General features: G+C 38.9%; 2 protein-coding genes across 3 annotated transcripts in view; both read left to right on the forward strand.

The window, feature by feature from the left end:
• The window catches only part of LOC107661485 (pseudouridine-metabolizing bifunctional protein C1861.05), a 22,376-nt gene extending 12,460 nt beyond the window's left edge, over window positions 1-9,916 (forward strand). The window contains exons 2-18 of one of the 2 annotated variants that reach the window (XM_016451099.1): window positions 1,435-1,549; window positions 1,792-1,966; window positions 2,047-2,158; window positions 2,244-2,350; window positions 3,664-3,790; window positions 3,985-4,105; window positions 4,193-4,278; window positions 4,430-4,572; window positions 4,941-5,000; window positions 5,668-5,731; window positions 5,809-5,903; window positions 5,983-6,111; window positions 7,022-7,136; window positions 7,237-7,374; window positions 7,476-7,642; window positions 9,112-9,194; window positions 9,268-9,916. In XM_016451099.1, the coding sequence (XP_016306585.1) occupies window positions 1,435-1,549; window positions 1,792-1,966; window positions 2,047-2,158; window positions 2,244-2,350; window positions 3,664-3,790; window positions 3,985-4,105; window positions 4,193-4,278; window positions 4,430-4,572; window positions 4,941-5,000; window positions 5,668-5,731; window positions 5,809-5,903; window positions 5,983-6,111; window positions 7,022-7,136; window positions 7,237-7,374; window positions 7,476-7,642; window positions 9,112-9,194; window positions 9,268-9,466 (2,036 nt within the window). In that variant the 3' untranslated portion in view covers window positions 9,467-9,916. Of the gene's footprint in view, window positions 1-1,434; window positions 1,550-1,791; window positions 1,967-2,046; window positions 2,159-2,243; window positions 2,351-3,663; window positions 3,791-3,984; window positions 4,106-4,192; window positions 4,279-4,429; window positions 4,575-4,939; window positions 5,001-5,667; window positions 5,732-5,808; window positions 5,904-5,982; window positions 6,112-7,021; window positions 7,137-7,236; window positions 7,375-7,475; window positions 7,643-9,111; window positions 9,195-9,267 lie in introns of both variants that reach the window. The other variant, XM_016451098.1, reaches the window with a different exon arrangement.
• A 616-nt stretch (window positions 9,917-10,532) lies between these two features.
• On the forward strand, window positions 10,533-22,429 carry cnot4a (CCR4-NOT transcription complex, subunit 4a). Its single transcript, XM_016451100.1, has 13 exons — window positions 10,533-10,791; window positions 12,054-12,277; window positions 15,504-15,701; window positions 16,784-16,870; window positions 17,032-17,133; window positions 17,281-17,406; window positions 17,523-17,644; window positions 18,296-18,505; window positions 18,631-18,688; window positions 18,765-19,020; window positions 19,110-19,541; window positions 20,662-20,895; window positions 20,983-22,429. The coding sequence occupies exons 2-13, from the start codon at window positions 12,104-12,106 to the stop codon at window positions 21,300-21,302; spliced, it is 2,319 nt and encodes a 772-aa protein (XP_016306586.1). The 5' UTR covers window positions 10,533-10,791; window positions 12,054-12,103; the 3' UTR covers window positions 21,303-22,429.
• Window positions 22,430-22,435: the final 6 nt, after the last annotated feature.

Here is a 22,435-nt window from a genome sequence, read left to right on the forward strand (position 1 = left end):
GTGACAACGGAGTTGAGGATCCAAATGCAGCTTTTATTCACAAGAGTGGTCAAAACAGGCAGGGTCAAACACCAGCAAACAGGTACAATCCAGGGTGAGACAAAAGAGCAATCCAATAAACAGTCCAAGGTCAAAAAACAAGAAGGCAAGGCAAGGAAACACAGAGACTTGGAACAGGGTACAGGCTAAATAATAATCAGCAATGTGTGTGTGGATGAGTGCAACCTTTATAGTGTCACTGATAGGAAACAGGTGTGGTGCAATAATGAGTTCCTAGGCAGGGGTTTATGGGGAATGGAGTCCGGAGAGAACCAAGACAAAACCCCTTATCGTGACAGAGCCCCCCCACTAAGAGCAGATTCCAGATGCTCCAAACAGAATTACGATAACAACTCACAGTCCACGGTGGAGTTGATGGAGGGAGGAACCATGAGGGGAGTGAAACAGGAGGGCTCAGGGGTCCGACTGACAGAAACGGAGCCGGTGGACGGGTGGCCCAAGGCGACGACAGAGAGCCGAAGAGCCAGGGTGACACTGAGGGATCAGAGGGCCATGGTGGAGCCGACGGCTCTGGTGACCGAGGCGAAGATGTGGTTCCAGAAGGCCACGGTGGAGCCGGAGTTACCAAGGACCAAGGCAGAGCCGGAGGGAGAGAGGAGCCCAACAGAGCCGGAGGGATGGAGGGATGAGGCGAAGCCGGAGGAGTGTAGTCCTGAGGCGAGGGCAGGTCGACGAATGACCATGACAGTACAGGCAGAGAGTTCACATACGGCCTCCATGGCCATGATAGGACAGGCAGAGAGTTCATAAATGAGAGCCGCCACCTCTGGAGGTTCTGCAGCAGGTGCCGCCACCTCTGGAGGTTCTACAGTAGTGCCCTCAGGATACAGGGAGAGCTCGGCAAAGGTTCCTTCGACCTTGACATGACAGGTTGAAAGTGCGTTTCTGGGCGCCACCACCACGCAAGGAGCTGAAGCGAGCACCGCCACTTCGGGAGGTTCTGCAGCATGTGCCGCCACCTCTGGAGAAGCTGCAGCGAGTGCCATCGCCTCGGAGAACACAGCAGCGAGCATCACTACCCCAAGAGGTTCTGCAGCATCAGCCGCTACCTCTGGAGACATCACAGTGGACGTTGCCACCTCAGGCAGGTCTGTGGTGGTGTGCGCAGCCCAAACGCAACATAAAGTGATCCCCATCATGGGAAGATCTTCGGACAGGGGAATTAGTTCAGGAACAGAAGGGTTAGAGTGTTTATGGGGAATGGAGTCCAGAGAGAACCAAGACAAAACCCCTTATCGTGAAAATATCATTTGTCAAACACTAGACACATCAGAATCAATTCAAACTTGGTGAGCATGTCTTTGGTCAACAAATGTGGTACAGTGGTTTGAATACAGTGTTGTTTGGGTCAGCTATTCCATATTTCTCCTACAGACAGCCTGTTTATCATCCATCCTGATGTGAAAGAGACTTTAGCAGATCACAGGCCAGTTGTGGCTTTGGAAAGCACTATTATCACACATGGAATGCCTTATCCTCACAATCTCAGGTAGCGAAATGTGATAAATCTCTTACAGTGCTGTCAAATACGTAACATGTTGAACTTTTCCCTCAGGCCATTCTAAAGTCAGGGTTGTCACATGACTTTATCTTAAAAACAGTACAGACATTCTTTTTTATTATTGCACAAGGTTTTTAAAAATAAAATGTGGAAAACTTTTAATCTGTACACTGATTCATATCTGAAGGATTCAGTATTTACCAATCGACTGCATTTCCTCTGTATTTCAGTACAGCAAAGGAAGTGGAGGCGATTGTGAGGGCTGAAGGTGCAATCCCTGCAACCATTGGGATTCTTGAGGGCAGCATTCATGTGGGCCTTTCTTCAGATGAACTGGACTTCCTGGCACAAAGCAAAATGGCATTAAAAGTGTCCAGAAGGGACTTGCCTTATGTCATCAGCAAGGTCTGGAGCTGAAGTAATCTTTATTTGTAACTATGTGATTATACATATTCATGTGAAATGTCTGTTTTTTGATAATCTAGGGTTTGTCGGGTGGCACAACTGTCTCCGGCACAATGATTGCGGCTCACAAGGCTGGGATTCCTGTTTTTGTAACTGGAGGCATTGGAGGAGTACATAGAGATGGAGAAAACTGCATGTTTATTTTCAAAATTGTTCTTTTATCCATGTGAAATGTATACTGGCCTGTATTTAATGACCAATATATTATCTCTTGTAGCTCTGGATGTGAGTGCAGACCTCACTGAACTGGGTCGAACCCCTATTGCTGTTGTGTCTGCTGGGGTGAAATCCATCCTAGATATCGGTCGCACTCTTGAGTTCTTGGTAAGACTTTAAAGGATTAGTTCACTTCCAGAATAAAACTTTCCCTTATAATATACTCAACCCCATGTCATCCAAAATGTTCATGTCTTTCTTTCTTTAGTCAAAAAGAAATTAAGGTTTTTAAGGAAAACATTCCAGGATTTTTCTTCATATTTTTCTCCTTACTTCAATGGGAGCCAATGGGTTGAAGGTCCAAATTGCAGTTTCAGTGCAGCTTCAAAGGGCTCTACATGATCCCAGCCAAGGAGTAAGGGTCTTATATAGGGAAACAATCAGCCATTTTCTAAGAAAAATACAAATGTATATACTTTTTAAACACAAATGCTCATCTTGCACTAGTTCTGCGATGTTAAAAAGGTAGGGTAGGGCAAAAAATGCCATCTGATTTTCTCCTCCAACTTCAAACTCATCTGACATTGTTGTTTTACCTTTTTTGTAAAGGGCGTTTGACTTTGCACATTCACTTTGTTTCGCCTATGTCACGCGTGACCTTTCCAACGTGACTAATTTCATGAGGTCGAGCTAGTGCAAGACGAGCATTTGTGGTTAAAAAGTATATAAATGTTTATTTTCAATTTTTTAGAAAATGACCGATCGCTTCGCTAGATAAGACCCTTGTTCCTCGGCTGGGATCGTGTAGAGCCCTTTGAAGCTGCAATGAAACTGCAATTTGGACCTTCAACCCGTTGGTCCCCATTGAAATCCACTATATTGAGAAAAGTCCTGGAATGTTTTCTTCAAAAACTTTCATTTCTTTTCGACTGAAGAAAGAAAGACATAAACATCTTGGATGACATGGGGGTGAGTAAATTATCAGAACATTTTTATTCTGAAAGTGAACTAATCCTTTAAATCCAGTCACAATTTTGTGAACAGCAGTTTGAATGTGAACACAGACACTTGGTTAAATCGCAGTAAAGTTGTGAAAACTTGTTTTGCAACTTTTGAGGTGAGAGTTTTAGATTTACATTACCGTTGCTGTCATCTAACACTCACTTATAGTTAAGTTTAATAACATTTAATAATGTAATAACACTGTTAAATTTAATTTTTACAAAATGGAATAGTTTGCCCAAAAATGTCATCATCTACTCACCCTCACTAATCATTTATTATTCATGTTGTTCCAAACCTGTACGAACGTTGAACACAAAAGAAGATATTTTGAATGTTGGTAACAATTGACTTCCATAGAATTTTTTCCATACCATAATTATAATACACACATTTTAATGACCCTATTAAATAGGGTCAGTTTTGATTTCATATATATACTTAAGTTCTAATTCAAAGATAAGTGCTTTTATTTATAGGAAACTCAGGGTGTGTGTGTGGCCACATATGGAGATTCAAAGAGCTTCCCGGCTTTCTTCTCTCAGCAAAGTGGATTTACTTCTCCTTACCATGTCTCCAGTCCTCAAGAAGCAGCAGATCTTATTGGCAAGTCTTAGTGTTTAACCTTTTACCGCACATACATTTGAGTAAATGTCAATATTACACATTTACTGAATGTCGCAGTGATCCTAATTGAAAGAGCTAGTTGAAAAAGAGATCATAGTTAAAGTTCCTCTGACATAAACTCATCCTGCTTAGTCATTTGTGAAGGGATCGTAAACTCTCTCTTTCCTCAACAGTTAGCACACTATCTCTGGGGCTGCAAAGTGGTCTACTGTTGGCCATTCCCATCCCTGAGGAACATGCAGCCACAGGACAACAGATAGAAGATGCCATACAAACAGCTGTGACAGAGGCCAGGTAGAAAAAAATTGTGATTGGCCATACCATATGCCACATAGAGTGACAACCACTTCTAATAAAAGCATTTTCTTTGTATATCTGAAGCTCAAAAGGTGTCACAGGAAGAGATGTCACCCCTTTTATCCTTCAGCGAGTCAATGAGCTGACTAAAGGGAAGTCCTTGCAAGCCAGTATCCGTTTAAGACACAAAAGATAGTTTGTCATGATAAGACTTACTGTATACATATTCTTATATATACTTATAATAACAGTAACTTTTTATGTTCATTTTGGTTTCATGTGTCTTTTTGTGGTATTTTCCTGAAGTTCATTCATTTTCAGATATAGCACTCATCCAAAACAATGCCAAGGTGGGCAGTCAGATTGCATGTGCCCTTTCTAAACATAAAGAGAAAAGTGGAGGCAACTTCAGAGGTGACATTAAAACCCGAAAATCAAAGGACCAGAGAATAGACTCCAACACTGTAAGTGGTACAGTAAAAAAAAAATAGTTTTTGCAAAATATAATAAGCGCTCATTGAAAGACTAAATTTTATTTTAAGTGTTTTGTATTGTTAACTAAAACTAATTAAAAAGTTTTTGTTAATTGAAACAAAGCTGAAATAAAATAAAATATTAATATTGGATTAAACTTTGAAACCAACTTTGCCTTGACAACCAGCTGAAATATTTTTAAGTACTAAAACTACTACAACTATATTAAGAAATAATAAAAACCCAAAGCCTAATAAAAATGACAAAAGCACATAACATTACTAAAACTTAAAATGAAAAAATAAAAGCTGTAATATTATCTAAATAATGCCCAAATAACACTATTTATTTCCCTCAGATTGTTATTGGTGGAATAAACGTTGATTTCATCGCTAAAGGAACAACAAAGAAATTGGTGGTAAGACTAATAAAACAAGTTAAAGGAGCTTAAACGAACACTCCACTATATGGCCGATATGGCTAGGAACTATACTCTCATTCTGGTGTAATAATCAAGGAACTTTGCTGCCGTACCATGGGTGCAGCAGGCGCAATGATATTACGCAGCGCCTGAAAATATGCTAACTTCTGTCATCATAACCTGCTTGCACAGGGAGCGTGCTGGGGACTATTTTCAGGCACTGCGTAATATCATTGCGCCTGCTGCACCCATAGTACGGCAGCAGAGTTCCTTGATTATTACGCAGGAATGAGAGTATAGTTCTTAGCCATATCGGCCTAGAAAATCGCAACTTTTCATTTTCCGTCGGTCTTAGTACACGATGTAACTACAGAAGAGTCAAGTTTTAAATGGGAAAACTATCGAAACTCTTTGGTCATTTTTGAGCGAGATGCTAACGGTCTAATCAGATTCAATGATCTATGCTAAGCTACAGCTAAAAGTGCTACCGCCAGACCTGGAGATCGGCTGAATGGATTCGAAAATGGTAAAACTCAACTGTTTAACTCGAGGGGAGTTGGAAAATTAGACTATTTTTTAAAAAAGTGGAGTGTTCCTTTAAGTAACTTTTTTATGACATTTTACAGGTAACGTTATATATTTTGTATTTGTATTATATTTTCAGTTTGGTCAGACAAATCCAGGAAGTGTTTGTCAGTCTTTTGGAGGCGTAGGCAGGAATATTGCTGGTATGTAATGTGTCATTCCTATTATTTTCAATGAATATGTACAATTCCCGTTTTTGACTTGCTTATATTTCATGTAGACTGTTTAAGCAGATTAGGGCACAAGCCTCTCTTCATCTCTGCCATTGGCAAAGACTCTCATAGCGACGCTGTGCTAAACTATTGTAAACACATGGTGAGTTATATTTAGCATTTTATTGCTCTTGTAGACAAAATTTAATTGTAACTACAGCTTTTTGCTTTATGCTCATCAGGATACAAGTGCAGTTGCCAGATTACAGGACCAAAGGACTGCGACCTATTGTGCTGTTATAACTGAGTCTGGAGAGCTGAGCCTGGGATTGGGCGACATGGATATCCATCAGCAAATACAAGAGCAATATGTACGTATATTCCAAAAGTATACTGCTGTTCAAAAGTTTAGTGTCACAGATTTTTTAAATGTTTTTTTAAAAGGCTCTTATGATCACCAAGACAGAATTTATTTGATCAAAAATATAGTAAAAAAGTAATATTGTGACATATTATTACAACTTTAAATAGCTGTGATGCAAAGCTGAATTTTCAGCATCATTACTCCAGTCTTCAGCATCACATAATTCTTCAGAAATCATTCTAATATGCTGATCTGGTGCAAAAGAAATGTTTCTTTTATTATCAGTGTAGAAAACAATTGTACCACTGGACATGTTTTCAGGATTCTTTCATAAATAAAACGTATTAAAAACAAAAAACAAAATTTATTGAAATAGAAATCTTTTGTAACTATTTACTGTCACTTTTGAACAATTTAATGCATCCTTGCTAAAAAGTATTAATTTCTTAAAAAATAAAAATCTTACTGACCACAAACTATTAAAGTAATCATGACGCATTGTGGATTTAAGTCCAGCTATGTTAGTTTGCATAGCATTTACATGCTAATACACATCTAAACACTGACAAATACCTTGGCAGATAAACATATGTAAAACGTTCAGTCTTTTTATTTCAGGTAAACAGAGGAAATTATAATGATGACTCATCCTGTACTCACTCATTTTGTCCAATCAGATACACTATAGAATGAGATTGTCCCGCCTCCTATTAACACATGAAATTGACTAGGAAATAGTAAATCATGTTCATGGCTGTGATGAAATTAAAATAATTGGCTATTAAAAAAGGACAAACTCTGATATATATTTCCCACGCAAACTTCCTGTTGCAACAGGAAAATCTGCAAGGGTTTTAAATTAAATGTAACAACTAATTTAACAGCATAAATCTTTTTTTTTTAATCTTTACGTTCAGGTATCTCAGTTTGAGGATCAGCTTGCATCAGCATCTCTTGTAGTTCTTGATGGCAACATTCCTGTTTCAACCATCGATTACGTGTGCCATATCGCCAAGAAACATGCAGTCCCTGGTAAACCTCATTTATCTACTACTGCTTCAGAGCGTCCGTTGAGGTCATAGATTCAAGTAAGTTGTTGCGTGCATATTGCATGTTTTTTCTTTTGCTGAAGTGTGGTTTGAGCCCACGGATGCAGATAAGGCCTGTAAGCCCTTCCTGTCAGAGAGCTGGAAAGCCCTATCTTATACCTCCCCCAATCTGGCTGAGCTCTGCACCATGAATCATACACTAGGTCTGCCTACTCCTACAGGTACCAGAGTTAAAAAACCACCTAAAATAAGCAAGTGCTTGATTGCTGGACAGGAAGTGGCGAGCTACTTGAATAGTAATCAAAGCATAATTTTGTTTAAGAGTTGCCCAGATCACTTGAGGATGTCTTGGGCTGTGTACCGGCTCTCTCCCGCCCCCTGCTGGAGCATCTGAATTGTGTGGTGGTCACTTTAGGTGCGCTGGGTGTGATGGTGTGTGGAGAACATGATGCTGGGACTGTGAATTTGCAGCCACAAAAGCAAAAGCTGGTATGATGGCCTTATTATAATTAATTAATATAATTAATCATAAAGAAGTAGTTCACCCAAAAATTAAAATTTGCTGAAGATTTACTCACCCTTGGGTGATGAAGATGAGTTTCTTCATGGGAACAGATTTGGAGAAATTTAGCATTACATCACTTGCTCACAAATGGATCCTCTGCAGTGAATGGGTGCCGTCAGAATGAGAGTGCAAACAGCTGATAAAAACATCACAATATAGTCCACAAGTAATCCACACGACTCCAGTACATCATTTGATGTCTTGTAAAATGAAAAGCTGTGCGTTTTTAAGAAACAAATTCATCATTAAAGTGCCCCTATTATGGGTAATGAAAGGTTCATATTTTGGTTTTGGGAGTCCCCAGCAACAGTTTGACATGCATGCAAGGTCAAAAAACACTTTCATTGTCTTATAATATGCATTTATTTTTCCTTACTTGCTCAACGACTCCCAAACGATTCGCTCAAATATTCATTTTTCCAAACCCCTCCTTTGCGTGACGCTAATCTGCGGTGATTGGTCCAATTGGTCTCATTTTCATTTCATCATGTCTGTAATGCCTGATAAAGCAGCATTTGTGAGCACAGTGCTGCTTTGTGTACAGCGTTACCGGCTCCTAAAGCAGCACCTAGTGGCAAAGAATGAATTTGCATTTTCATTCAGACCAACTCGAAAAGACCAACAAGTGGGCGGGCAATATGCTAAAGTTTCATGTTGACATCAACATTTTAAAAAGGACTCGTTTTAACGACTTTACTCTGAGTCTACTCTTTTTTTTTTTTTGAGACAATAACTACACGGTGCACTTTCAGATTTAAAATTAGAGCTGTGTTACACACTGCATGAAAGGTAATTTTCAAAAATCCATAATAGGGGCACTTTAAGGCATTTTAACTTCAAAACTATATCTATAATATTGCTCTCCAGTGAATAAATCATCTCATCTGAATCAGGAGAGAAATATGCACTGATCAAGCACCATTTGCTAGCAAAAAAGTTCTAAACAAATATGTTGAATGATTTTGATGTGAGATGACAACAGAGGATGGACATTTCACTGGAGGAAGTGTTATTATGGATTATGGACTTGTATTTTGCAACGGTTAAGTTAAAATGGCTTAATGATAGATTTGTTTCTTACAAACATGCAGCTTTTGCTTCACAAGACATTAACTGATGAACTGGAGTCGTGTAGATTACTTGGGGATTATTGTGATGTTTTTATCAGCTGTTTGGACTCTCATTCTGACGGCACCCATTCACTGCAGAGGATCCATTGGTGATCAAGTGATGTAATGCTACATTTCTCCAAATCTGTTCTGATGAAGAAACAAACTCATCTACACCTTGGATGGCCTCAGTGTAAATTTTCATTTTTGGGTGAATTATTATTTTGAGTAAATCTTAGTTGTAACATTAAAATGCTGAACATTATTTATGCCTTTTATAACAGAAGGTACGGCTGTGTGCTGTTCATTATCCAGCGCTGGCTATGAGCTCTAAAGAAACAGTAAATGTGTCTGGAGCTGGTGACAGGTATGTTAACAAAAGTATTTAACATCATACAAAACAAAAGCATGTCGCATTTGACTCTCTCTATCTCATCTAGTTTTGCTGGAGCAATGATGGTGGGGATCTTGCAAAGGTTGGACACAGACAGCTGTGTGCGTATGGGTCTCCTTGCCGCCCGCACATCCTTGCTGTCTCCTCATCCAATAGATCCATGTCTGACAGCAGATGCCATCCATCCGGAAATGTCACACTCTCAACTGTGGTCAAAGCCTTCATGTGTGTGGATAGAGGACTGAAATACAATCAGAAAGAGATTGAAGTCTTGCCAGCAAACATCTACAGTCGTGGTGCATCAGGCTGTACATATAGGTGGTACTTTTGTAGGGTTTTGCTACAAACAAACTCAAATATGGGTGCATACCAAGGAGTGTATGCAGACTTCACATGTAATGTAATTCATTGAATTTGAGTAGATTGATTTTTTTTTTTTAAATGAATGGGTCTAAACCTCTGTCACACTGATCTTATCTGTAGTGGTGGACACCTTCAGAAACATGAAAATCCTACCTCGTAACTGAAACAACTGTGTTTTTAGCATGTTATAGTATTATAACACTTGTGTTTATAAATGACAGAGTTAAGACTTTTTTTAATTACTAATTTTTAATTATGTCAACTACAATGTTTTTACATTGAATTTGATATCAAATACTTTTATAATTTCAGAATATATTTTCAGTTTTCTTTATTATTTTTTCTGTATAATTGTAATTATAATTACTGTGCATGTACTTTTTATTATCTCGAATTAACTGAGAGAGTACATAAAATTTTGCTATTAAAAAGGTTACATTTAACATTACTATGAGTAAATGTCTAAAAAGAAGTGGTATAAAATCAAGTTAATGTTTTAACTGCAAAATAAAATCTTTTTAAATTTTAAATATCTTTTTAAAATTTAATTCTTTTATAATTATTATACATGCAGTTTTTATCATATTAACTGAGAGAATACATTAAATTATACTATTTAAAAAGTTACATTTAACATTACCATTTGGTTGAATATCATATAAGTAAAATAAATAAAATCTATAAGAAATTGTCTTATAAAACAAAGTTATATAGTATTTAGTTAAATATTTCATTTACATTTCGATAACTGTTACAATAACAAAAGCAAATTATAAACAAAAAAAAATGTAAATACTTTTAACAATTTATTTTTCTAAGTGCACCTAAATCTGACATGGATGGTATCGATTTGTATCACCCCTCGTGGTGACTGTAGTACGTTACTGATGTTAAAAATGTTGACAAATTAACTACATCTCCCACAATGCATTGTGCTTCGCATCTTGCGCAAACTCAGTGAGCGCTGACTGGTTACTGTAGTCCCTCCTCATTTCAGTGTAAGATGGTGGTAAAAATCTGCTACCTAAATAAACAGTAAAACTGAGCAGGGAAACATCTAATCAATTTTGAACATCTGAGCTGTGGAGTAGTGCTCATTCCAAACTATCAGACACATCTGATCAGCTGAAAGGCAGAAACCCCCGCCTAAACTAGAGTGAATATCCCTTGGAGTGGAATCCCTGCAATACAGGACCAGCTAGTAGAAGTGAGTAGCCTACAAAACAACTGCTTTAATCGCGATCAGTGCACCCGATTATAACTACTACATCGGTATTAGGTTTGTATATGTGTGTTGAAGCAGAGTAACCCCATGGTTAAAGAATAAACCCTTAATTTTAAGTGAAGGATGAAGTCAAAGGTGGACAGGCGGCGGTTCCTCCTCTAGTCGCCGGGCCGTTCAGTAGGAGAGTCGCAGGCTTTTGCTGTATGTAGGCCGCAAAATAGAAACGTTCAGAAAACACTCGTTGTCGACTAAATATATATGGAGGGAAAGTCGTTTTATTAACTTTCAATCATTTCAAAATATCCGTGCTTTTAAGTTTGTGTGTTATTTATTGTTGGAGGCTAAATTAAATGTTTTTAGGCGTTGTGTTTTGTGCCGCACGTCAGTTGAAGTCTGTCCCAGCTGTGGAGACACCCGACCGGCTTTCAGCGCGACTGACGCGCCGCTAGACATATATGATGTGAGATGTTAATAATTGCGATTTCAATAATAATTCACAGACTTCAAACTAGGATTCAATGTGTTGTTTATTTAATTAATGTCAATTTGAGGCCGAAACAGGCTCTACGGAGGTCTACGAATATAAAGTGTTTCGATCAGATGCGAGAGATTGAAGTGTAGATGTTTAATACATGCTTTCTCTGATATAATTTAATATGCTTTTTAGAATGTATATTTTTGTGAGGAAAATATGAGCTACATCTTTTAAACATGCATTTGTTGTGATACAAATGTCAGGGTTGGACAAAAGGGATACTGAATCTTATGTCATTCGCAATTCATTTAGATAGAAAGCTTTTGTATTTTGTGCGAAATACAACATTGGCGCTGTATTGTGTGTAAAAATCGTTTATTTTAAATGGAAATATTGTAAGTTAGGTATTCGTGTCTGTCTATAGACTGTGAATACCTGACTTTCAGTCATCTCTAATGTGACCCAGTGGTCCTATTCTGCAATCCCAATACATCAGCATGTTTATAGACAACTGGGCCAACTGATTGTAATGAGAGAAACATGAAAAGGCTTAATGTGCTTTGTGGTAGCTTGATGTTTTGGACTGCTATGAGCCCACGACAGCTGACTGTATTAATGTGGCATGGCTATTCGCTTTGTTTTGATCTAACTGTATGCCATTTTTCAATATGAATAATTTAACAAGAGCATTTATGTACTAAGGTAAAGTATTGTCATCATCCACAATTCCACATTTAAATCAAATCTACTTGCCTTGACTTTGTATCAGCCCTTCGGCCGACTTTGCCAGAGACTCTCCCGAACTTGCAGTACGATAGGATGTCCCGCAGTCCCGCGCTGAAAGAAGACCCCATGGAGTGCCCACTGTGCATGGAACCGCTGGAGATTGACGATGTCAACTTCTTCCCCTGCACCTGCGGCTACCAAATCTGCCGCTTTTGCTGGCACCGCATCCGCACAGACGAGAACGGCCTCTGCCCTGCTTGCAGAAAGGTATGATTCTGCTTGAAACTTGTATACAACTTCTGTTTGTCAAAACGTCAACGTTGCTATTGGGACACGTTACACTGTATATGAGAAGCTGTCCTTGATGTGCACTTTCTCAGGTAGTTGATACCGATATGGCTGATAGCGATATCTAAAACAGTGGTTCTCATCTGTTGTATCATGAACAGCAGGAGAAAACTATGTTAAATGCAAATAATGAAACCCAACTAACATCTAATATAAAAACCTGTATAATCGTGGATAGTTTGTATAGCAAAATAAAAAGGATTTTAAAAGGGATGAGAAATTACTTTTTTTTTTTGTTTTTTTTTGTTCAGTGCCTCTTCTGTCACAAATGTTAAAGAAAATACGGCATGGTTTGTGCTAAATGTGTTTTGTTATGTGAATATTTGAATGCCAAGACAAGACAAGTTTATTAGTTTTTCTACTAATATTAAATTAATCAGTAATATTAAATAAATGAGAAATTATTTATTACCTATTAGATAATTATGTAAATACATATGAAAGTATTAAACAGTCAGTTGTTTATTATATTAGTAATAAATTTAATGTTAGATTTTAGAGAGAAATCAAGCGTAGCGTTAGTTCTGGCAGGTCACGTTAGTCAAGCTCGCATCAGCTGACCTTCAGCTGATCCCCATCTACCTATGGGACTACGACACCTATCTAAGCATTCATATATAAGGTCCCTCAGTATTATCAGCAGTTTTCGCATTGCTCAATAGCTAATTACCCTCCTCCATCCCCAACTCCTCCTCTGTCAGTCGGGATTCAGCCTTCTGATTCTCCTTGAATCAGACTAATTCTAAAATGTGTACATAAAATGATTGAACTTTAACAATATCTGCAATACATTTATGTTAGTTCTGTTCTGTTTACCCTGGGGGGTTATTGCTGCTCTCCCTGCTCTCATCCATGCTAGGCTGCATGGAGGCGCAGGGAGTTCTTGCCCAGAACAGAACCATACCGCCAATCCAAACTGTATGCTAATTGTCAATCATCTTTGACGATAGTGGTCCTGACAGAACATTTGTTTAACTGTTGTATGAACATTTAAAGGGGACATAACACACACAGTTTCACCCAATCTCATGTTGATCTTGACTACCTATAGAGTAGTATAGCATCGTTCATAGCTCCAAAGAGTCTTTAGTTTTTCATATTTATAAAAGAAAAATACAGCTTTCCGATTTTCTCCGAAAACAGCTGAGCTGGAGGCGCGCCGTGGGCGGAGCTAAAGAATGATGAGCACTTGCCCGATTGCCAACAAAACACAGACATTTGATGCCGTTTCACTTACCGTCTGCAGTTCTGAATAATGACCGGGACCTTTTATAGCTGGGACCGCTCCATCTTTCAGTATCAAACCATGTGCAAATCCAGCGTCGAACTGGGCCTTGTTTATAAAACTTTTGTCGCCAAACACACTTGCAAAACTCGGTTGCTGCCCCGGAAAACAAACTGCATCCGCTGTTTACGTAACGCTGGGTTCTTCGGGAAGCTGAACAAGGTTATCTTTCCCTTACAGCCAAAAACACACCTCTTTAGAGACATTCTTCCTGAGCGAGTCCCGTGCAGCGCTGCTGAATGAAGCACGTTGATGGGCGCGCTCTTGCTCTCGCTCCGGTCGATGTGTGCGTGAGCGCGCTCTTCCGGGAGAAATGCCCATATAAGGAGTTCCACCCTTCATGATGTCACGAAGAGCCACGATCGAAAACAACTTTCCGAAACTTGTAAGAAACCCAGAAGTGTGTATTTGGCGCAGAAATACTCTGTTATACGTCCAAATCGTTTTTTGAAACTTTGGCCAATGTTTAGCATGAGCATCCAAATCTTTAACAGTGTAAACAACTCTGAATGCATGAAACAGCATTGTACCCCCCCCTTTAACTATCATATGTGAAAAGGTTACTTCACCCAAACATGAAAATTAATTTACTCATGTTGTTCCAAACCCATAAGTCTTTCTTTCATTTTATAAACACAAATGTATTTTTTTTTAAATGGAGATTTCTTTTCAGTCTATTCCACCAAAACTTAGATGGTCCAAAAAGTTCATTTAAAACATTGTAAAACTAATCCATATGAAACAAGTGGTTTAATCCAAGCCTTCTGAAAGCATGATAATTTTATATGATGAACAGATTTAATCTTTGATCTATGCAGATCTCTTTATAAACTTTTTATAGCATCACAGATTTAGTGGAATGGACTATCAGTGTAGAAACAGCCATCTCGCAGGTTTCATTAAAAAATATCTTCATTTGTGTTTTAAAGATGAACAGAAGTCTCATGGGTTTGAAACAGTTGAGCAACTGATAACAGAATTTTCATTTCTGGGTGAACTGACCTGTTAAACAATTCTGCTACTGTGTTGGGTCGCCACTTAATGCCCAACATACTGTCTGGCTCCTGAGGCAAAATCAATTCAAAATCACCAATCTAGAAAGCTGGATGGTCAATATGTATTGTTACTGTGAATGTATTGTTAAATATAAAAAGATATATTGTTATGCACAAGCACAGTGGTCAAATACCATCTGATTAACCAGCCTTAATGTTCCCAAGCCTGATTATGCAATTGTGGCTAAAGTGTATTGCGCCACTTTCTTGGCAAACCGCACTTCCCAAGTGTAAAAGCAATGTGGTTCATTTGGAAGGAAAGGAAGGAAAGGAAAAGAGGGGAGTAGTGGAACACACACACGGAGCAGTGGGCAGCCAATGCTGCGGTGCCCGGGGGCATTTGGGGGTTAGGTGCCTTGCTCAAGGGTCTCACCTCAGGCGTGGTATTGAGGGTAGAGAGAGCGCTGGACATTCACTCACCCTACCTACAATCCCTGCCGGACCTGATACTCGAACCCACGGCTTTTGGGTTACAAGCCCGACTCTCTAACCATTAGGCCACGACTGCCCCCTAATCTTTCAGGGGAGAGCGCAAACGCAGTCCCCCACTACCATAAATTATGCAGTCGAGATTCCCACATTTGGGGAATCCGCAGGGGTCAGCACGGCCGCAGTGCAATGGCCGAGCCTCGCTCTGGGTGAAGCACCTTCTTGATCATGGTGTCTCCCCTGACAGGTAAGTATCATTTGACTCACTGTGATGGTGTGTCAGCCTGAAAACTTGACCTATTTGCAGAGTTCTTTGAGAATTGCCACCCCTCAGATGCAGGTTCAAATGAGGTAACTGGCTCTGTGTGTTCTGTAGCCTTATCCGGAGGATCCGGCAGTATACAAACCACTGTCACAAGAGGAGATCCAGAGGATAAAGAACGAGAAAAAGCAGAAGCAGAACGAAAAGAAGCAGAAGGTAACAGAGAACCGCAAGCACCTGGCCAGTGTCCGTGTGGTGCAGCGGAACCTTGTATTCGTCGTGGGACTTTCTCAAAGACTCGCAGATGCGGAGGTGAATGCTCATGTTAGACAATGCCATTGTCTTTTTATTTTGTTATAACAACTCTTTGGATGTACTGAATTATGAACTTTAATTGTTTTTAACAATTATTTATATGTAATAATTTAATAATTCATTAATTTATTGTTTTAATTTATTTTATTGCATTTATTTTTATGCATTTTTATGAATTACTAGATAATGAATAACTAGCTACTGCCTGAAATAAATTTAAATATACACTACCTTTCAAAAGTTCAGGGTAGGTTTTGTAGATTTGTAGAAGGCTGCATTTATTTGATAAAAAAAATAGTAATATTGTGAATTGTTAACTTTTAAAATATTTTTTAGGTTCATATATAAAATGTAACTTAATGCAATGCAAATACAAATGCAAAGCTGAATTTTCAGCAGTCATTACTCCAGTTTTCAATGTCACATCCTTCAGAAATAATTCTAATATGCTGATTTGGTGATCAAGAAACATTTCTAATTAGCAATATTTTGAAATATTTTGAAACAGTTCAATGCAGAAACAAATTTTCACTGATAAACTGAAAACTCAAAAGATGAGCATTTATTTCAAATATAAATATTTTGTAATATAAATGTAATTTTAAATAGATTTAATGCATTCTTGCTGAATAAATGTATTAATTTCTTTTAAAAAATCATACTGACCCCAACCTTTTAAATGGTAGTGTACAATTTAATAATAAATAAATGAATGAATTAAATTGGAAATTTATTTAAAAAATTTGTACTGATTACAAACGTTTGAACGGTAATGTATTTAATCTCAATGTATGTGTATTTAAATCTCTGATCATGTAAAATCCGCTGCACCCTTTGGCCATATCATATCAGTGAGAAATGTGTCACTTCCTGTTGGAGGTAAATGAGAATAGCTCCAAAATCGAGTGTTGTCATCAGCGAGTCATTTACATTTTGCTGAACAAAAGGAAGTTTCCTGCCTCAGGAGTCATTTCACAGTTTGATTGTATGATGAGTGGGCATAATTCAGTGTAGTGTCTGTTTTGTGGTTCATGCAATAATTCACTTGAAGAATCACTCTCACTTTGATTACTTCTCAGGTTCTAAAACGCCTGGAATATTTCGGAAAGTTCGGCAAAATCCATAAAGTGGTCATCAATAACAGCACATCATATGCAGGTTCACAGGTAAGAAAAGCCACATGTGATCTTAGTTATGAAACATGATGCTCACATGCTTCCTGTGCATTCAGCGCCTGTGAAAAAGTCTCTGGCTTAAGGCTACAGCAAAAGAGTAGAATAAAGAAAACACACACTTATTACATTTATTTTGACCTTTCACTCCACAGGGTCCTAGTGCCAGTGCCTATGTAACTTACATTCGTTCAGAGGACGCCCTTAGAGCAATACAGTGTGTGAACAATGTCATAGTGGATGGTAGAACACTCAAGGTAAGTACTAAACCATCACAATGTAAGCCATTTACTAAATTATCATACGTTAAGTATATTATGTCTGTGTTAAATGTTTATTGTGTATTCTGTCACTTTGAAGTTGTTTGTTTTTAAAATACTTGTCTGTCACTGTTTTGTCTCAAGGCTTCTTTAGGTACAACAAAGTACTGCAGTTATTTTCTCAAAAGCATGCAGTGTCCTAAACCGGACTGCATGTATTTACACGAACTAGGGGATGAAGCGGCTAGTTTTACAAAAGAAGAAATGCAGGTGAGCACATTTGTTTACAGATCAATCAGTTCAGAAAAAAGCATTTAGAAAAAGTTTTGCTGTCTGTTTTTTAAATTCTGGATATTGTTTGACTGCTGTGTGTAAATTGTTTTTAGGCTGGGAAACATCAAGAGTATGAACAAAAATTACTCCAAGACCTTTACAAAGCAAACCCCAACGTTTTACAAACCTCAGCATGTGGGGAGAAGTCGAAGAGCAAACCCAACTCCACTCAGAGGTGTTGTTTTTATCCTGAATTTCATTGTTGCACCTGCCCAATCATATGAACATATTCATATTTATAAGTGACAATGAATGTGGCTTATGCTTACATTATATTCTATAATTAACTAAGCAGTAATGAATTTTCTTAAAATATATTTAAAAAAAATATATATATACACACTACCATTCAAACGTTTGTTGACGGTAAGATTTTTCTGATGTTTTTGAAAAACGTGTCTTATGCTCATTAAGGCAGCATTTATTTGATCAAAAAATGCAATGAAAAACAATAATATTGTGAAATTACAATTTGAAATGTTTTTTATTTATTTATCTCTTTTAAAATAATTTATTACTTGTATTTTAAATATATTTATTCAGCAGCCATTACTCCAGTCTTCAACGTCACACTTTTTCAGGATTCTTTAACGAATAAAAAGTTCAAAAGAACAACATTTATTTAAAATAGTTTTTTTAAACATTATAAATGTCTTTACTGTTACTTTTAATCAATTTAATGCATCCTTGCTAAATAAAAGCATTTATTTAATAAAAATTACTGACTCCAAGCTTTTGAATATTGTACATATTTAATTATTATATAAGTGTTTCTTTTCTATGAGAAATGTGATTTCCATTTTTAACTTTAACATTTTTCCCCCAGACCCAATAGTACCAATAAAGAAGGGTGGCCCTTATTACAGAACTATGGGAAAATGGTTAACGGTTTAACCACAGAGCATCGCAAATCCCCTCCTCTTTTAGACTGTCTAATAGACTCAGACCACATGACTCCAGACGAACCAGACCCTGAACAGGGAACAGAACAGAACACAGGCCTTCCACCCTTTCCATCAGCCTTAGAGCCTACCAGGTACTGTACTGCAGAAGCCTAGCCAGTAGTTGCTTTGATATACAACAACATACGTTTCATATCAAGTAATTTTTTTCTTCCTGTGTGTTTTGGTGCATGCTCATCACACTGTGCTTTTATTTCAGTCCAATTGGCAAACCATCAGAACCCATAAATATAGGAAACGGGGGAAATATATCACAGGTAAGTGCTAAAAACTCTCTAAGAATCGTTACTGTGTTTTGTTTTTTGATCCATCTGTCTGTATTTGGTTTGACAGACATCCAGTAGCGATTCCCCATCTCCTCCACCTGGCCTTACTAAACCCAGCCTCGTTGTGCCCATCAGCGTGGCCGAACTCACAGCGCGCTCACCCTTCGAGGGGGCGGCAGCAGAGTCTCAGTCTCTTTTCTCAGACAACAGCAATTTCAGACATCCCAACCCCATCCCCAGCGGCCTGCCTCCTTTCTCCAGTTCACCACAGGGAGCCTCCGACTGGCCCATGACTCCAGAACCACAGAGCCTTTTCAGCTCAGGTAGGCCTGTACAGTGAATGCAGTGTAGTGGACCAATAAGATTGCAGTATGTGCGGAGCTAAACCCACCAAACTCTCTTCCTTTTGCAGACACTATCCCAGTGTCGTCCTCCACTGATTGGCAGGCAGCCTTCGGTTTTGGCTCTTCGGCCAAGCAGCAGCAGCAGCAGGACGATGACCTCGGCTTCGACCCATTTGACGTCACACGGAAGGCCCTGGCCGACCTCATAGAGAAAGAGTTGTCAGTCCAGGAGCATTCCCCCCTCTCTCCCAACCCCTCTTCCCACCAGACCAGCCTCCCCAACGGCCAACAGCGCCTTCCTCACCTCCAGCACAGAGGCCTCTATAACTCCTTTAGCCTGCCCCAACACATGGCCGCACGCCACCCCTGGATGGGCCTTCCCACCCGCAATAAACTCACACACTTGAACCACACGGCCTCAGCTGCGCACAGCCATTTCTTAGACCTGAGCATGCCGGCCCAGCACCACAGTACCGGCCTTGGGGGGATTCCTATATCAGGTTAGGGGATGTCTTGTGCACACCAGTTTTTTTGTGAAACACCTGTGTGTGTGTTAAAACACCTGGTCTAAGCAGGGCTACAGTTGTAGCCCACTGATCCAAATACAAACAAGTTGTTGAACTCATTCCCAGTATGTTTATTGTTGTTTTTTTACTTTTTTTATTAGTAAAAAATTTATAAGGGAAAATTTATTTTATTTTCCCTTAATGGTTAATTCAGCTTGTTTGTGCCCCTGAGCCCTTTATGAGAGCGAACTGTGGTCATCTTCAGTGTTTTTATTAACTAAAACTATTAAAAACTATTTTCGGTAATTGAAATCAAGCTTGAATAAAATGAAATATAAAATGAAATATAACCAAAAAATAAAAAACATAAACTTAAGTAATATTGCTTTGGCAACTGAAAGAAGTAAAAGTTACTTCCAGACTTACTAAAACCTAAACAGAAATAAAGCTAAATATAAATATTTTTAAAAAGCACAACAAAATACTAACAATATACAAAATACAACTAAAATTAAAATGAAAACTGAAAATATTTTAAAAAGCTATTAGTATAATTAATATAAATAATAGCATTTAATAAATACTTTAATTGTATAGAAATAATATTTAGATAAAACGTCATCTTTAACCTCACATCTGTAATTTATTTTTCTTGTTGATTATCCCATTTTAAGTAAAATTGTTTGCAAATCAGTTTCACATAGACGTTAAGGGATTGTTCACCTGAAGATGAAAATTCTGTCATTGATTACTTATTCTTATGTCATTCCAAACTCGTAAGAACAAAGGGTTCATCTTCGTAACACAAATTAAGATATTTTTGATTAAATCTGAGAGGTTTCTGACCCTGCATTGACAGCAACACAACTAGTGAGGACATCGTAAAAATGGTCCATGTGACATCAGTGGTTCAACGGTAATGTTAATAAGCTACGAGAATACTTTCTGTGTGCAAAGAAAACAAAAATAACAACTTTATTCAACAATTTCTTCTCTTCCGTTTCTGTCTTCGACGCATGTTCAGGAAATTTTTTTTTTTGGGGTGAACTATCCCTTTAGGGATGCCGCAAAGTTTAAATTCTCTAGTCTTTTCATTAATTTCTTGCTCTTTCAGAAAACAATGGTTCTGTGGAAAGCATAAATGTGAAAGAGTGGCAGGACGGACTGCGAGCGCTCCTACCAAATATCAACATCAACTTCGGAGGCCTCCCGAACTCTACCTCTTCCTTCTCCTCGTCCTCCACTTCCAGTGTGAACCACATCGGGGTGCCGGTAGGCTCGGCTGGAGTCTCGCACAGCCTCAGCTGGAACAGTATGGCCAGTTGGATGGACCCTGCCATCATCACAGGTGCGATTTGTGTTTCGTAAACCCTCTGGTTACGGATAAAACCTTCATCAGAAATAGTACTCATTCATATCCCTTCATAAACTCCAGGTATCCCAGCATCCACAGGCAACAGTTTCGACTGTCTCCAGGATGACAATCCGCCACACTGGCTCAAGTCGCTGCAGGCGCTCACAGAGCTGGACGGACCGCCCAGCTCCAGCGCACTCCCACAGCCCCCGCACACCGGCCTCCTGGACGCGGCCGCCCAACTGTCCTTACACAGAGCCGCCTGGGCCCCTTACCTCCCTCCTCCCACACTCGCCCCAAATCAGTTCCACTCCCCACCTCCAGGTTTTCAAACAGCCTTCAGACCCCCAGCGCAGACGGCCACAGACATCCTACAGAGTGCCGGTATTGACCGTCACTAAAGACAACCTTCTCTCAATTTAACTGCATCACAAATATGAAACTGCAAATATACCCCTTCCATTAATAACGTAACATAAGCTCTTGTCTTTCTACCCTTTCCCTCTCCATCCCTTCCCCATCAGGATTTGTTTGTCTGTTGTCAGTTTTTTTGAAGGCACACATGATGAGCACCATCAGTGCAGGGTAATGATTGACAGACACTGAGGGTCCTAACACATATTCACACACACCTTCACATATGATTCTGGGGGAAAATAAGTGTCTGACACTGAAATGTGCAGAGGAAACCGTGAGCACTGACGTGTACATGTGACTAACAATGGCTAAACGGAATGTGCTTAAACTAATAACGTGTCTGATTGGTGTCACTCCTTCGTCCAAGGTAAAGACTAATTTAATACTGTGAATCTTTACACTTCCCGTACGTTAGGTCTCACCACCACTTGAAGGAAATGGATTATAATATGTTCTCGGCTTCTTACACGTTTAATGTTTACGAAGCTACAGGTGTGATGTTTGAGTGCATTAGTAGAATCCAAACCCTGGTCCTCATTAGAGGGGCTCCATTAATCACAGAGTAGTATTAGTAGAATCCAAACCCTGGTCCTCATTAGAAGGGACTCCATTAATCACAGAGTAGTACCTTCTCTAATCTTAGGCTGGGATCCATTTTGGATTCAATGGTGGTGTGAGACCTGACATGCTGCTACACGAAGTCTACAGTAACTTCATTCCCATGAAGAGAAGCGAGAAAGACCACTGTGGAAGCGTTTATTGGCTTGCCTATAGAATAAGCCATTCATACAAGGTATGAATTGGGAATCGAGTCTGGAACCTTGGGAAGGATGGAAACAAAGGAGACATGTCAAGGCATGATTGCAGATAATATGAGTGTTGAAAGCGTGAAGACGGGCACACACTAACATGCCGCCATTCCAAGGCCTTCAAATGATTTCTACTCTTTCTTTCTCATATGTGTGGCCATACTAAACAGTATTTATCAAATGCAATCACTCATTCTTTCAGGAAAAAAATCAATGTAGTCCAACATTTGGGTTTAACATGCTGCTGAGATCATTTAATACAAAATAAAGCGCTAAAAGAAAAGAATTGACCCCTTTTCTGCTGGTCT

Source organism: Sinocyclocheilus anshuiensis, unplaced genomic scaffold (assembly GCF_001515605.1).
Source record: "Sinocyclocheilus anshuiensis isolate Anshui unplaced genomic scaffold, SAMN03320099.WGS_v1.1 scaffold491, whole genome shotgun sequence".
Taxonomy (NCBI): domain Eukaryota; kingdom Metazoa; phylum Chordata; class Actinopteri; order Cypriniformes; family Cyprinidae; genus Sinocyclocheilus; species Sinocyclocheilus anshuiensis.